This window comes from Opisthocomus hoazin, chromosome 3 (genome assembly GCF_030867145.1).
Source record: "Opisthocomus hoazin isolate bOpiHoa1 chromosome 3, bOpiHoa1.hap1, whole genome shotgun sequence".
NCBI classification, from domain to species: Eukaryota; Metazoa; Chordata; class Aves; order Opisthocomiformes; family Opisthocomidae; genus Opisthocomus; species Opisthocomus hoazin.
In genome coordinates, this window is record NC_134416.1 from 69,913,658 (window position 1) to 69,928,876 (window position 15,219).

General features: G+C 49.9%; 1 protein-coding gene across 4 annotated transcripts in view; it reads left to right on the forward strand.

Annotated features, from left to right (window-relative positions):
* The window catches only part of CARMIL1 (capping protein regulator and myosin 1 linker 1), a 200,105-nt gene extending 194,087 nt beyond the window's left edge, over window positions 1–6,018 (forward strand). For 2 of the 4 annotated variants that reach the window (XM_075416603.1, XM_075416604.1), the window contains 2 exons: window positions 1,756–1,902; window positions 4,921–6,018. In XM_075416603.1, the coding sequence (XP_075272718.1) occupies window positions 1,756–1,902; window positions 4,921–5,057 (284 nt within the window). In that variant the 3' untranslated portion in view covers window positions 5,058–6,018. The remainder of the gene's footprint in view (window positions 1–1,755; window positions 1,903–4,920) is intronic. The other 2 variants (XM_075416605.1, XM_075416606.1) reach the window with 1 other exon arrangement.
* The last annotated feature ends 9,201 nt before the right edge of the window (window positions 6,019–15,219 follow it).

The window sequence follows — 15,219 nt, forward strand, 5'->3', positions numbered from 1 at the left end:
TTGCTGACGCGTTTGCCTGTCCAAAGTTGGCTCTTAGAAGAGCTAAGGCTTCCTCTGATAGCATGGGATATGTGGAGAAGCAGTCACAGAAATACTGCTCAACGTGGTGTTAACTGGCACAGATGACAAGGTTTGACATCTAGGGGTGAGACCTCTTCCTTCCTGGGACTCTACTCAAAGACAGTGAGCCTGATTTCCATCCTAAGGTGATTCCTATCACTTAGGCTGTGAGACGAAGGTGTGTCCTTTCACACTCTGCCAGCAGTGTTTCAGAGTGCAGGATGGGAGCAGGTGAGTCAAGGCAGATCTGTAGCACTGGGTTGTGAAGACAGAGCAGTTGTGCTGCCCACAGAGCCTACCGTTACCCTCTTGATGAGAGGAGGGGTGAAGCCGTCACCAAAGCAGGATCGTCCAGAGGTGTATTTTGAGAAGCTTCTCCCTTTCTCTCCGAAAACGACCGTTTCCTTTATGAAACGACTTATCTCACAGTCTGAGTTTTGCTCTGCTTGGAAAATAATTGCTGTGGTGGCTACCGTTTGGTGACCGCATTTGGGTATCTGTCTATGGATTGTGGCGCTCACTTCAGCTGCCTGAATGATGCTGTTGGGCTGCGCTTGTGCCGTAGAAGTAGCCCAGCAGAACCGCCACAGTCTCGCTGAGTTACGTAGAGCTAGTAGGACACGGCACAGCCAAGGACCTCTTCCATGCCTGGAATGGACTGAGGGTTCAGACGGTCCATGTTGTCGGAAGCTGCAGCAGCTTGTGGCTCAGGGTCCAGAAAAGACATCAGGGTGTCTGAAGTGCCTCCTGAGGGCTGTGGCATTGTGAGGGCTGCAAGGCAGAGCGGAGCCTGGCGTTTTTTCTGTCTTTGGTCTCATCAGAGCCTGTGTTGAGACAGGTGAACTGGGCTATAGCTTAGAGACCAGACTCGCTGCACTGGTACCATCATGCTGTGAATGGTTACAGTCAAAGTTTCTTGCCACAGCAGACTCTCAGCTGCTGTCTGGTAGCTGGATATGCTGGAATCTTTGTGCAAAAGAAAACCCTGTGCATTGCTGTTTGCAAATCCTTACACAAAGAGGTCAGACACTGTGCTTTCCTCACTCCTTGTTCCCTTAGACCTCCCCAGATGACTTGGCCAAACACAGTTTTCTAGTTGCCGCTGTATTGAGCTGCATGAATTTTCTCAGGAATAGTTTAGAATGGCTAAAATTGCGTTTCCAGGTCCTTATGGAGCTGCTATGCTTTGCGTTAAGTTGTTTGGGAAAGAGTAAATTCTGTTTCTTTCTTTTTTTTTTTTTCTTTTTTCTTTCTTACTGTTCTACTTCCTCATTCAGTCATTCCTCTGTCCTTGCTTTCTGCCACCTTTCAGGCTAGCATGCTCAATTTGTTTCTGCAACTGGTAAATCACTGCAAATCTGCCTAAGTTAATAAACAAAATTGTATCTCCTGCGAAAGAAAGCTGCAGATTAGAGGATATTTGATTACAAAATTGCTTTTTATTAACAAGTTTAGCTGTAGTTTGTGGGACCGTCTCAAAATACACCTCTTTACACAGCGTACCTGTAAGACCAGGCTGCAGTTACCAACATGCGCAAATGTCTGGACTAAATTTAAGCAATCGTCTGGCGTATTGATTACTACTCTTTGAACAATTGATTAAATGGGATGGATAAATGAAATTATTTATGTTACTTTCCATACGTGCGCCTACAGAACAGCTTAGGAGTATAAATGAATCCTTTTCCCTGCTAGAGCAAACAGGAGATTGTCAAAAGAGAGATACAGCTCATGACTGTGCCAAGCCATCTGGCAGCGTGAAAACCACTCCGGGGCAGTATTCTACCAGTGCAGAAGAGGAAGCTAATGTGCTTGGGCAGAGGAAGCCACAGCCCACTTCTGGTTAGAAGTTTTCATTTTTCATCAAGACGGTACTTCATAACTGGCACTAACATTCATTAAGAAATTGTAATGGCAAAGAAACCACAAAAGGATGTGGGTTTGTCATCGGATTATGAGAAAGGTAAAAATCCCATCGGGTGCTAATCGTCTCTCTGTCCCTATGGGAACTACATGGCATGAAAAAGATTCCAGATAAGAAATGTATGTGCGTTTTGCCTTCGTGGCAGGACCAGTGACCGGTGCCATCCAGCACCTGCAGCTCCTCTGCAGAAGAGGGCTCGCTGCAATCCGTGACTGCTCGGTGCAGCAACGGTGGCACGCTGCCGAGTGAGTACGCTGCAGGGAGCGTCCCTGCTGCTTTGCGTGCGTACCTACCTTTCCTTTTTTAAGATGCATGCGCTGGAGTATTTCAAAATACATTTCAGCCTGAATATTGTTAGTGCCAGTTTCAGTACATCACTCACAAAACCGTTTGAGAACTGGGTAAATCAGATTATTTTGATGTAGTACTTTGCTTTTCAGCTGCATAAACAAACAAAAAAAACACCAAAAGAACCCAAACCCAGCACATGCTTAAGCCGTGCTTCCTGAAGAGCAGCTTTGACATACACTGAACTCATTCAGTAGGCTATAAAAATGATTGGTCTATGTGCTTTTAAAATATAAAAGCTCCTGTTCTCAAACGGTACGTGTTTACATGCTTCTCTGTATCTTTTAACTGGTTTGTTCAAACAACGATTCAAAATTGCTTTTTTTCTGAATTATTTGAATTAGGTATTTGAATGTTTTATGCACATTCATTTACACAGATTTTCTGTTTGTAAGACATCATGTATCCCTTCCGTAACATACTCAGCCCAAAGTGTATAAACTGATTTCCTTTTCTAGCTGTAGGATGAAACTTAGCCCAGCAAAACTTGGAAACTCTCTTTCCCATCATAATCAAATGATTATATTTTAGTTCGTTCTAAGATATCTCTCTGATAAATTAAGTTTCAAAGACTGAGATGCTGCTGCAGATCTACCCAGAGCGCCTGCGTATGGTTTCACTGGGGCAAGGGTAAGCTCTTGTGGCAGAACCCTGCTTGCACTGTGTGGACTTAATTGCCTGATTCAAAATCTCAGGCATTTTGGAGGCAAACTACTTGTCTTGATTTATCAGGCCATAAACTAAAATGGCTGCTGCAGGATGTGTTCTAGGTCTTGTTTGAGGAGTGAATGGAGGCTCAAACAAAGGCCGTGTAGTTAGTACCAGGTGCAAGTACGAAGAATGACTCAAAAATTTCCAGGCACATGTTTCTTTGAAAAGCAATGGTGTTTGCGAAGGTGGAAATGCCTGTATTTTTTTTTTTTTTACAGAATTTAGGTATCTTAATCCTCTCCAATTCCATTAAATAGCTTTAAAAACCTTTCTCAAAATCCTTTCCTCTTCTTTCCCAGCTTGCAAAGCCGGGACAAGAATGTAGCGAGCGTGTAGCTGCTGGTTCTTGTTTCGTCCTGTGTTTTGGCTAGTGCAAATAAGGAAGGAGGTATTTTGGGCCCAGGGTAGCAAATGTGCCCTGTGTGTGGAGGTGGATCTCTGCAAGATCGGATCTGTGCTGGATGTGTCCGTTCTGCTTCCGTCCCGGCAGAGATCCAGAACTGGACAGTGTCTGTGCCAGAGGAAGACGAGCCAGAGCTTTCTGTCCTCTGTTTCACGGCCCGCCGGCAGGCACCAGCACTGCCTGAGGGGGTCATGCCACGTCCCCAGGGATGCGGGGAGCATCCCTGCTGAGGCTGCCCCGGCCGCGTTGGCTCCCTCGCGATGCCTCTCTGCATCTTCCGCGTTCCTGGCATAGCCTAACACAGCCTGGCACGGTTTGCAACGGCCACGGGGATGCGACAGCCTTCTGCTGGTCTGCCCCTGCTGCGGGTGGTGACAGGGCAGGCTGTCCCTGGGGGTGGCCAGGCTTTAGGTGAGCAGTACGCGGGGAGGGAGAGCTGGTGCTTCGTGGCCACCGCAGCAGCTGCTGGTGCCTTGTTGAGAGAGGCGTGCACGGATGTGAACAGGCAGAAGGATCGGTGTGAGCCAAAGCTGGATGTCCTTACCTGAAATGGCGGAGCAAAGGCGGTCTCGCAGCTGTAACATTTAATTTTGGGGAGGGTGAAGTGAGATGACTTCCAACACAGTCACATTTAGGGGCTGCTGTGTGTTTAAAGGTTCATTTTAATGGGAAGTATCAGATTTCTAAAACTATCAGTCTTTGCATAATGCCACCCCCTTGATATATAGGGTAACTCTCGTGTTACCATAGCAATTTTAGACCACTGATTAGATCAGAAACCTTGACAAGGTTTTATGACCTTCTTTCCATTTCATTTCAAAGCTCATTGGTCTGGGGCCTTGCTGAGATTTTGAGTGCTGGGCGAACAAAATGGACACTGTTTGCTTTTAGACCACGGGAAGTGGGTATGTCCTGCTGCTTTCTGCACGGCCGAGCACGGCGAGGTGCAGAGCCGTGGTCTCAGCTGGAGGAGATGGAGGTTGGGCTCAGCGCCACGTGCGTGTCCCCCGCATCGGGGAACAGGGAGGGCAGTGGGACCCGGCAGCACCAGTGGGGCAGGGAGCCGCAGTGCAGGTAACTTGGATGCCGAGGTGAATGTCTGTCCTGATGAAGGCTGCTGAGTCAAAAGGGAGAATACAGCTGTGTCCTGCTAGGGTGACAGGCCTGCCTGGGACACGTGGCGCTGCTCCGAGGGCTGCCCGGCGAGGACACCACATCCGCTGGGATCCAGCCCAGCTGGGAAAAAGAATGCTGTTCTGGTTTTGAAGGGTTGTGATGAGAAGAAAGTCTCCAGGCCGTTTCTACCTGTAATGTCTGTCTGTGTCACAGTGAAGTACCGAGTTTCATATGAGTTTCATAAATGAGTTCAGTGGGAGCAGGAGCAGCTCCTGTGTACATGAATGACTTCTTGTTAAATTATTTTTCTCCTCTCTCTGCTACAATCATTTGTAAGACCCATTTCTGTTCTATACAGCTGTGAAAAGAAGCCCCGGGCAGCAGTCTCACGAGTTCCAGGAACTGAAGCAGAAGTCCTTAAGTAAGGACGGCCATCAGGGAAGCAAGTCCAGTGACTCTGGCGAAGAAGCAGATAAAGATTTTATTTTTGTTTAGCAATCAGTACCAGTGTTTCATAGCGCAAGAGCTTTTTATAACAATCAGGGTACAGCGATCAACAGCCCTTCTGTCCAGCTGCTCTTTCACCACAGGTACATTTCCATGCGGAAAACCTGATCTTCCAGTCGTGGTTGACAGTACGGTCACTTGGCATTGATTCGGCCCTCGATTTCTGTTCTGTGCAGCGCAGGCGTTCCTTTCCCTGCCTTTGCTAAAGCCAGCGACTCTGTCATGTATTCTACTTGAATTTCTCTGAAGCAGCTACCGAGAGTGCCCGGCATTAGGGCATTTAGAAAGCAGAGCAAATTAACTGGACACTTGTCTTACACTAATACACTGTACAGCAGGTAATGTGTTGTACTGCTGAATGTAAATGTGTCAGATCTGCACGTGACTTACCTATAAATATATTCTTGCGGTATGCAATTGCACATTGTAATTATATTAAAAGAGCACACTAATAAAATAATTTGTATAGATTATATATATTAAATGCTTGGGTATGGTTTTTACATTCTCCCATAGGGAGCTTCTTTCTTCCTGTTCTCGTACTGTACATAAAGCTCCAACGCTTACATTTGTGTACCGCCAAAAGCACAACAGAGAAGGGTTTGGATGACGTATAATCATGGTATGCTTCCACATTCGTATATTAATGTATATAGTTGATTGGAATGAGGGCAATTGAAATTTTATTAATATCGGTGTTTTCTAGAGGCCTTCCTCAGTTCTGTCTGCGTATTAGCTTCCTTTCAATGTGTAATTCTACGAGAAAAATAGTTTGACATCTGTAAAAACATCTCAGCTTTTGGGGGAGGGGGTGCAAATTTCACAGCTACCCACTTACAGGTCGAAGGGATTTTATTCATATGTATATTTGTAACAATAAAAAATGATTTTACAACTCAAATACTAATCTTCATTTTTACAGCGCTATTTTTGGTCCGATGATCTCTGCTCCTTGGGCGACGGCATTGCGTCAGGTAGGCGAAGCCTGCGGTTAAGACAAAGCCTCTGTAATCTTTTTCTGCTTCTAGTAAAGCATCTGTTCCTGCCGAAAGGGGCGCGTACATATTGTCTTCGTAAAATGACTGAAAGAAGATCTCTCTGCTGATCTCCTCCCTCGGAAGGCAGCCTTCACATGAGCCAGAAACACCTGCTGTCTAAATTCTCTGGTTTGGTTCCACAGGATAGAACAAAATTGTTGCGATCACTCTCCCCCAAGAGCAATTGCCCCGACCTTGCCTGGGTGGAGCTGCTCAGATGCCCATCTGTCAAGTGTCCTTCCCTCCAAGCCCTGTGCACGTACCCGCTGTCACCCTTCTATTGCAGTATAAAGGGCTGCTGTGGCAAAACGGGAGCCTTTTACACCAGAATCTTTTAGAAACACTTTGTAGAGGTTTAAATGTTCAAAAATGAGGTATGAGGTGTGGGAAAAGAGGTCCTGAAGACTGGGGGTTCATACCTAAGTAGAATGGAGCTTGCACTGTCTTGAAATTCTGCATTCATCTATAATCATTAAGAGAAAGTTCTTTGTATTCACATTTCACATTGATTTATTGGGCATCAGTATGAATAAAAGACAAAAGGCAAAGGAAAACCTGAGTGCCTGTATTAGAAAGGAAAAATAGTCCAGTCATAAGTAGTCCACTGCAATTTTCATTTATGTATGACATGGAAAAGACAAGTGTCTGAGAAGTGTAAGTATACCAGAAGGGTTGCCTGATTTGCTGGCTTTGGGAATTTAAGACAATTAACAGCAAGGTTCATAGTATTAGTACAAAAAATAGACCCTGGCTTCCAGCTGCTGCGGATTTCTCTTATTTGTGCTGGATGTCCTTCTCGCCAGTCGCTTGCAGCGTGGCACCGGTCCTGCTGTGAGAAAGGACAGCAATAGCGTCTGCCTCCACCCGGTCAGTAAACCACAGCCAGGGACGTCGGAAATGCTGTAGAGGAAGTGTGTGTTTGTGCTGATAAACACAAGAAGAAGAAAAGCTGGAGTGCTGCAAGAGTTGTCTGCTGGAGTATAAAGATTTCATTAGACAGCAATGTTTTTCCTTACTGGTTACGGTGAGCCTTTCCAGTCTTTATTCCAGCCGTCAGTGGGCAGTGGGGAGGCTAGGTGGTGGAGAAACGGCTTCAGGGCTGTGCTAGTGTGAGCTCTTGGGGACCGGGGGGTGGTTTCTGTGTGCCTGTGTGGTTCTGGGTGTGAGGAGGAGCGAGAATTTTCATTTCTTTACTACCTTTCTGCCTAGCCAGCCCAGCACTGTCAGCCTGATTGCAAAGAATTCATGTTGCATCCAGAGCACCCCATTGTACCTCTTCTATATTTAAGAAACAGTGACTTTTGTTTCCAGCCTCTTGAGCCCATTGAGGCCTTGGGTGGGTGCCGGTGCATTCTGGGGGAGCAGCGACCACCCCAGCCTGGTGCCCAGCCAAGCTGGTGGGGAGGTTTGGGGGATCACAACTCGTGGGCAGGAGAGGTGCTGCCGTCCCACGAGCTGCAGGCTCTCTGGAGCCGGCGTGTGCCTGGGGAACCCTCCTTGTGCCTCTCGCTGCCTCCCTGCCTGTCCAGAGGAGCAGAGCCCGGAAGCCACGTTCAGCTGCCTTGGTGGGATGTCGGTGACAGAGATCCCTGCAGCTCCTGAGAGATCAGCTGGTGGTACCACTGAAGACAAGGTGTTCCTTGTTCTCCCAGGGCATCCCCAGCGTTTTTGAGTACCGCCGATGCTCTGTGTTCTTCCTCGTCCCATGCCGGGTGCTGCCTGAGCACCTCTAGCCATGCCGGTGGGAGCAGAGGCAGCATGGGAGAAGAGGCAGCTTGCTCCCGTGCTTCACGGTCTGGCAGCTCAGAAAGGGCTCACGGGGTTACATCTGACACGATGGTTTGGTCCCTGGATGGTGGCTGGTCTCAGGCAAGCCAGCAGCCGGGTGCTGCATACACTGGTTTTGGAGGTGACAGCGAGCGGGTGGCGGTGTCAGAGGTGACAGCAAGAGCCTCTGCATCCCTGCGTGCACACAGGCACGTGTGCCGTGCGACTAAATTGGAGCGGGGGCCCAGCAGCCCTGGTCACCCGGTTGGAAGTGCCCCCCTGGAAGGGGTCTCAGCACCAGCATGGAGGTCAGATCTGCACATCCCTGGAAAAGGGGGCGAGGGGCTGTCAGAGGGAGCTGCCCCAGCCCTTCTGCTCCTAAATCTGGTTTTGCTGTGGAAGATCTTCCCCCGTGACACCCGTAGCGGCAGTGCCTCCTGACCTGAGACGCGTTGGGGAAGGGCTGCGGCTGCCTGCCCGGCTCCAGCGTCAGCTCAGCCGGCTCTACGCTGGCTCTCTGCCGGACCTCCTTCCCACCCCCTTCCGAGGGAGGCTGAAATCAGTCTGGTAGGTTTTGAGCGTTTTAAAGCATTCCCTGGTGTGCAGTAACAACAGTTAATAGCTGCTTCCTGAGAGGGAAACAGCAATGGTCATAAATCGTTCCCCTCCACCAGAGCCATCCAGCCGGGCTGAGGCCATCTGGGAATCAATGTGGCCCATTAGTCACAAATCTGCGCGACCCACTGCACTTAACCGAGAGCTGCCGTCGGCGCAAGCTCTTGCTGCTGCTGCTTATTAATTGATTAATGTGGAGATGATTTCTCTCTCCTGTTGCACAGAAAAAGGGTTACTGAGAAACATTTTTCTAGGAAAATACCAGAAAGCTCTGCTCCTGTTTGAAATGCTGCTTTCTCGTGGTCAGGAGAGAGCCGTGCTGCCTTCCCCATGCCCGGGGATGCCAATGCTGGGGTGGGCTGTGCCCGAATCCCACGTCTCAGGTTATCTTCTGGGGGAGGTTTCAGGCAGCAACACCGTCCTTCGCTTCTCCGGGAGCTGTGGCCCAGGGGGTCGCTAACAAATGCAGTGCAGGTGAGTACCAGAGGTTATCATTTAATGCCAGGTTCTTGCTGGTCAGGCCTGGAAAGCAGAGTGGTCTTTCCCCATCCTAAGACAGTCTGTAAATGGGGAGCATGAGAATTGCGACAGAAACATGGGACAACAACCCTCTCTTTCCTTTCTCCTTTTCTTTTCCTTCTCTCTTGTAGATGACAAAACCCACCTGCCTGAACCATTCTCTCTCATCGCCGTCAGCCCTCGCCCCCTCTCCATGAGCCCTTCCCCTAGGTCCGGGCCAGCAGCCGGTGAGCCGGTGCCAGAACCTCTCTGCCCTGCCCGCGCCCAGCCGAAACCCTGCTCACTCCTCTGGATGCCCCAGTGGCATTGCCAGCCAGTCTCCCAACAGTTACAAACTGCTCATGGGTGATTAAATTGCCTTCAGTGCGTCACATAAACATTAACTTGTGTCCTGCTCAAGAGTGAAAAGTGCTGCCTTGGGCCACCCTCCACCCTGGATATGCAATGACAGAACCACAGAATGGTTTGGGTTGGAAGGGACCTTACAGATCATCTGGTTCCAACCCCCCTGCCGTGGGCAGAGACACCTTCCACTGGACCAGGTTGCTCAGAGCCTCATCCAAACTGGCCTTCAACACTGCCAAGGATGAGGCAGCCACAGCTTCCCTGGGCAACCTGTTCCAGTGCCTCACCACCCTCGTGGTGAAGAATTTATTTCTTAAATCTAATCTAAATTTACCCTTTTCAAGCTATTATCCCTTGTCCTATCACTCCATGCCTGTGTAAAAAGTCCCTCTCCAGCTTTCTTGCAGGCTCCTTCAGATACTGGAAGGCTGCTATAAGGTCTCCCTAGAGCCATTTCTTCTCCAGGCTGAACAACCCAACTCTCTCAGCCTGCCTTCATAGGAGAGGTGCTCCAGCCCTCTGATCATCTCTGACCTCACATAAGTGATCATAGGAAGATCTACCAGGCATCTTCCCAGCTTTTCTCCTCATCCCTGCGCCCGTCCTCCTGCAGTCCCTCGTGCCTCTTCCCAACACAAGCATCCCACCAGTGCCACAGCAAGTGACTGTCCACCTGAGCCTCCACCAGCATCCAACGTTTCCAACGGCATCATGACCACAGGCAGGGCAGGATCCCACAGCAGCTGGAGTGACTTCCCCAGCCTAGGGGATTTGCTGGCAGCATCAAGGCTTCGGTGGATTTGGCCGTGGGACTCCCACCATCTCATGCTCCCAACCCGTGCCCCATCCTAGTCCCCTGAGACACAGCAATGGGTGGAAAACTGTACAGAGCACCCTGGCCGAAGGCACTGGGGCTGCAGGCCTGTCTTTATGGGGCTGTTCCTCATCCTAGCACGTGGCCAGGTTGTAACAAAGGGCAGAAGGGCTGTGGGTTGTCGAAGGCAATACTTCGTCTTGGAGGTAGTGGTTTTAGTCATTTATAGAATCACAAAGGTTGGAAAAGACCTCTAAGATTATCAAGTCCAACCATCACCCCAACACCACCGTTCCTGCTAAACCATATCCCTAAGTGCCACATCTACACGTTTTTTGAAAACCTCCAGGGATGGAGACTTCACCACCTCCCTGGGCAGCCTGTTCCAATGCCTGACCACTCTTTCAGTAAAGAAATTTTTCCTAATATCCAATCTAAACCTCCCCTGATGCAACTTGAGGCCAGTGCCGCTCATTCCTATTTACTTGGGCTATTATTTTTTTGGGGTTTATTTTGAGATTTGCTAAAAGGCTAAACGCTCCTGGGTTGTCCTTCTGAGGCTCTGAGAGAGAGCGCTAAGCTGTGCCGGCTTCGGCAGGGCCTCCTGCGCTGAAACCCGGTGGTGGCTGGCAAAGGACGTGCAGCCACGTGTGATGCGCCATTGGAACTCCCTGGTGGGGTTTGCGTGCTCAGGGGCCCAGGAACAGGCATCTGAACAGGGTGAAGAAACGCGAAAGTGAGGTCTCACGGTGAGCTGCTGGGCAGTGAAACAAGTGAGGGGTGTAAAATGGCAAGCCCCTGGAAAGCAGCCTGGGGGCTGCGTCCAAGCGCCTGTCAGGGATGCGAGACATCCCAGAGGCTCTGGGGTTACGCACGGTGAGGGGATGGGAAACCAGAGCTGGTGGAAAGAGGCCACTGCAGGGCAAGGGCAGAGCTCCTGCCTCTTGTGTGAGGCTTGGAGGAGGAGAAAACAGGGAAGGCATCAGCTTCTCTGTCTCTGCCAGATTAAATGAAGTTTCCTGAAAACAAGTCACTTTGTTTTCCTCCATGTTTGGGACAGAGCTGTCAGTTCTCCATCAGCACACAGCCAGGGACAGGCTGGTCCTTGGGGCAGCCTGTGGTAAGTCCCTTCGCCTCGTCAAACCGGGGGCTGACGGCTCACCCCCTCCCCAGGACATCCCGCCCGTGGCTGCTCCTGTGGCATCAGGGAGACCCTGCAGGGGCAGGGACCGTCGCTGCCCGGGGATTGCAAATTCCCCTGGTGCCAAGTGCCATGGAGAATTGCTGTAAGAGCAACGATGCTCATCAGCACCAAGAAGATGCACAGTGAAACCCTGTATTTTCAAAGAGAAAACAAAGTGTGAGTCTCGGCGTATCAGGTGAAGGCATTCATTCTTCAGAGGCAGCTTTGCAAGGGCTGTGCTAGCACAGAACTGAATTTCTTATGCCATATCCTGCCGCAAACTAAAGAGGCTCCCGCCGATATGAGAAGTCTCTTACCGGCATGAAAGCCACTCTGCCTTTGGCACCCCTTCATCAGCTGCCCTGGGGCTTTAGTAGATGTGGGCTGCAAGCGCCCGTGTTTGGGCAGCCCGGGCGGGACGGCAGAGATGCTGCCACGGTCCCTCCCAGCCCCATGGCAGGGTCCTCGCTCCGATGGCACTGTGCTGCTGCTGCTTTGGCAATCTGCAACGAGCTCTGCCAGCTGACCCCAGCCCTGACTCTTCAGAGCCTGCTTTCTTCTGCTTTTCCAGTAAGTTGAATTGAGGAGACGAAAAGCTGCACGGGAGAATGAGCATTTAAATTAGATTAATAATGGCCAGAGAAGGCAGGAGAGGGGCTGCTATCTTGGCAAATCCAATTTGGTTTAACTGAATGGAGGAGTGAAGTTAACTCTGTAATCTCTGCTTAGCACCGCTCCGGGGATGTCTCCTTCCCATTTACTTAGGTGGACAAGACCCAGCGGTGGGCAGAGGAGAGGCCCGTGGAGGGTGTACAGCCCCCACTTTTTTCGGACAACATTAAATTCTAGCAGAAGACTGAAATAATGAAAGTCAGTAACTGTAACTGAGACTGCAGCCCCTGGCCGGGTAGCACTGAGCAGCATGTGGCTGGGGGAAATGTCAGCTTTTCCTCTGGGAAATCTCTTTTTACATCCCATCTGATGGCCTGGCTCCTGACCCCTCCTTTCCAGCAGCGTCCCAGTGGGAAGGGGTTGGCTGCTTCCCCATAACTCTGGTTGGATCCCCATTGTCAATCCAAAGCGGGGAAGAAGACAGAGGACTGATGCCTCTCATTTTGGGGCTGGGGAAGGCTGAAAAGACCTGGCCTTGGTGGGAATTTGTGAATGGGAACATCCCTGGGATGGCAGTCGTCCCGTCCCATCACCTCATTCGGTGCTGGGACCCGACGCAGGCAAGTGGTGGAGTCCCCATCCCTGGAGGTGTTCAAAAACCGTGTAGATGTGGCACTTCAGGACATGGTTTAGCAGGCATGGTGGTGATGGGTTGGTGGTTGGACTTGATGATCTTAGAGGTCTTTTCCAACCTTTGTGATTCTGTGATTCTATTCTCTGACATGGCAGCGCACCCCCGCACAGCCTGGCACCCACAAGCCTCGTGCCAGCCAAGCCAGAGAGGACGGAGCCAGCACCCAGCCCGGCGCAGGGGTGCGGGGTTGGCTGGGCAGGGGGAGCGGGGAGCAGGGGTGAGGGAGGGAGGCAGCCGCCACGGAAGGTGGGGGCTGGGGTCTGCCGCTAATAAGCAGCTTGTACCCTTCGGAGGCTGGGGTTGGAATAAAGAAGAGGCATCTATTTCTATTTCTTTTCTGCAGCAGACAGCTTCATCTCTGACTTGATTTCCAGGCAAATGGTAGGGGGGTTCACCGACTCTGTTATTTCCACTTTGATTCCCTTTCAGTTTGTCTTTCATCTGCTTCTCCAGCATTCTCCTTGGCTGGGATGCTCGCAGACCCCTTGCCGGGTGCCAGCGCATCGTCCCCACCCTCCGCAGCCCAGCTGCGCGCAGTCGCTCCTCCGGCACCCTCGCCACCCACTCACCGGTGCAGATCAGGCGCCGGGGAGAACGGCTTGCCCCGGGGATCCAGGCTTGGGCTTCCAGCAGGACCCAAACCACCAGCGAAACAGACGCCCAGAGCTGGAAGAAATGCTGACGGGTGCCAGCAGCGGCTTCCTCGGTGGCTCCAGCCAGTGCATAGCTGAGGGCCGCTGAAGCCATTTGACGAGAAAAATAGTTCCTTCTCTGCATCTATTGGGAATTATCTTCTGAAAAGGTGAGGGACAAATTCATGCCTCAAATCCAGACGCCAATTCTTTTTTGTTCCCAGTTCTGGTGATGGAAACACAAGTGTGTGACCTCGGTGTTTTGAATCTGGCCCAAAGAATGAGATGCTCGTCAGCTGCCCCTCTTTCTGTTTCCACATCAGCAATCTGCACTTCTATGCATGATTTCCCCAGCTACAGTTTCTAGATTAAGCCTTTCTGCACAGCTAGCCCAGACCGGGTTTGGCCACGTGCTCCTTACTCTGCTCCTTACTTTGGAAAAATTGCTGTTTTTTAATTGATTATCAGCATCAGCTAAATAACAAGGTCTTGCTGGGGGGCTCCCCGACTCACAGTGGGGCCGCATAATGGCCGCACAAATGCTTCCAGCATCAAGGCATCTACAGAAGCATGTTCATGCAAGAGCCAAATGCCACCAAGCTCAGGGTGGATCCGGGGTTTTTTCTCCTCTTGCAGACGAGAACATCTTTGTGGGGCTCCTGAAGGCAGGATTTTGGGAAGGGTGAGTGGTGCTGTGGAAGAAAAGCGCCTGTCAGGGAGCCCGGGAAGGTGCAGAGGCCGAGTTGGAGGCTCCTTCACTGGGAGAGTGAGGGCTGGCACCCACCAACACAACACCACCTGCGCTGAAAGGAGGGAAGAGTTGCTAGGAAGAAGTTTTTCATTTCCACTTCCTAGTGAGTCTTACTTATCTCTATCCCAAATTTTTGGTTGCATTTTTCAGGAGCCTTGCAAATCACATAGAAAACACTTTTTCTAGAAAAACAGCTATTTTTATGCTTTTTCAAAGCTATTTTACACACCCAGCTTCACATTAAAAAAAAAAAGGGGGGGAATTTTTTATTCTTTGATGTCTAATTGCCTTAATCTGAAAATAAACCAATAAAAGAAACATTTGAACTAATGATCTGCCATCACAAAGCCTTAATGGAAAAAATCATTCTGTCAAGTATTATTACATTAAAGACACTTCTGAGCCTAAGAAAAAAATAATGTGACAGTGGTGTGGCTTTCAGTATGTGTATCTTTAAAAATCTATAATGCTCTGAAGCAAAAGAATTCAGTTGCTCTTTTTTTTTCCATTTTCAGCTTTGCAGACAAGAATTTGAGATCTTCTACCTCAAGTGTTATCACGCAGTGCAAAGCCAGAGCTGAAGGAGAAGTGCTTAATCAAAAGCATTCTGTACTTTTTAAAATCCTGCCTACCTTTAATTCTTATTTATTCTTTGAAGAAAGTAAGGCAAGACAGAGCGGTTGCTGAGCTCAGTACATGAGCGGCACATGCAGCAGCTGCCTTCAGTTTGTTGCTTTAACAGCAATGGCTGCAGATCCCCAGTTCAATACGCTCCTCAAATTTACAGTATCCTGCAGAAAGCCCTGCCAAATCAGCAGAAGTTACTTTGGGCTGGTTTGGTTTTTTTTTCTTTTCATTCATGCTTTACTGAGGCACCTAACGCAACTGAAGAAGAAGCTGAACCCCGTTTGAGCCATGCAGTGGGGTGGCTGGATCTTCACCACGGGCCAGGGTTTCTCTCAGCTTGCCTGGTTCCTGTCACTTTGAGCTAAATTTTTGCAGTTCTACCTCCAAGATCCCTAAATCCATCTTTTGCAATCTGTGGAGGGGCACAGCAGTTAATCTACGTGCCTGTGGGGCGGGACCTATATCTATAGGGTATGTTGGTGGAGGGTTTTGGGATGAGCAGGTGTCACCCACACCCCCACGCACGGGCAGTGCTGCATTTGCATGAGGTTTAT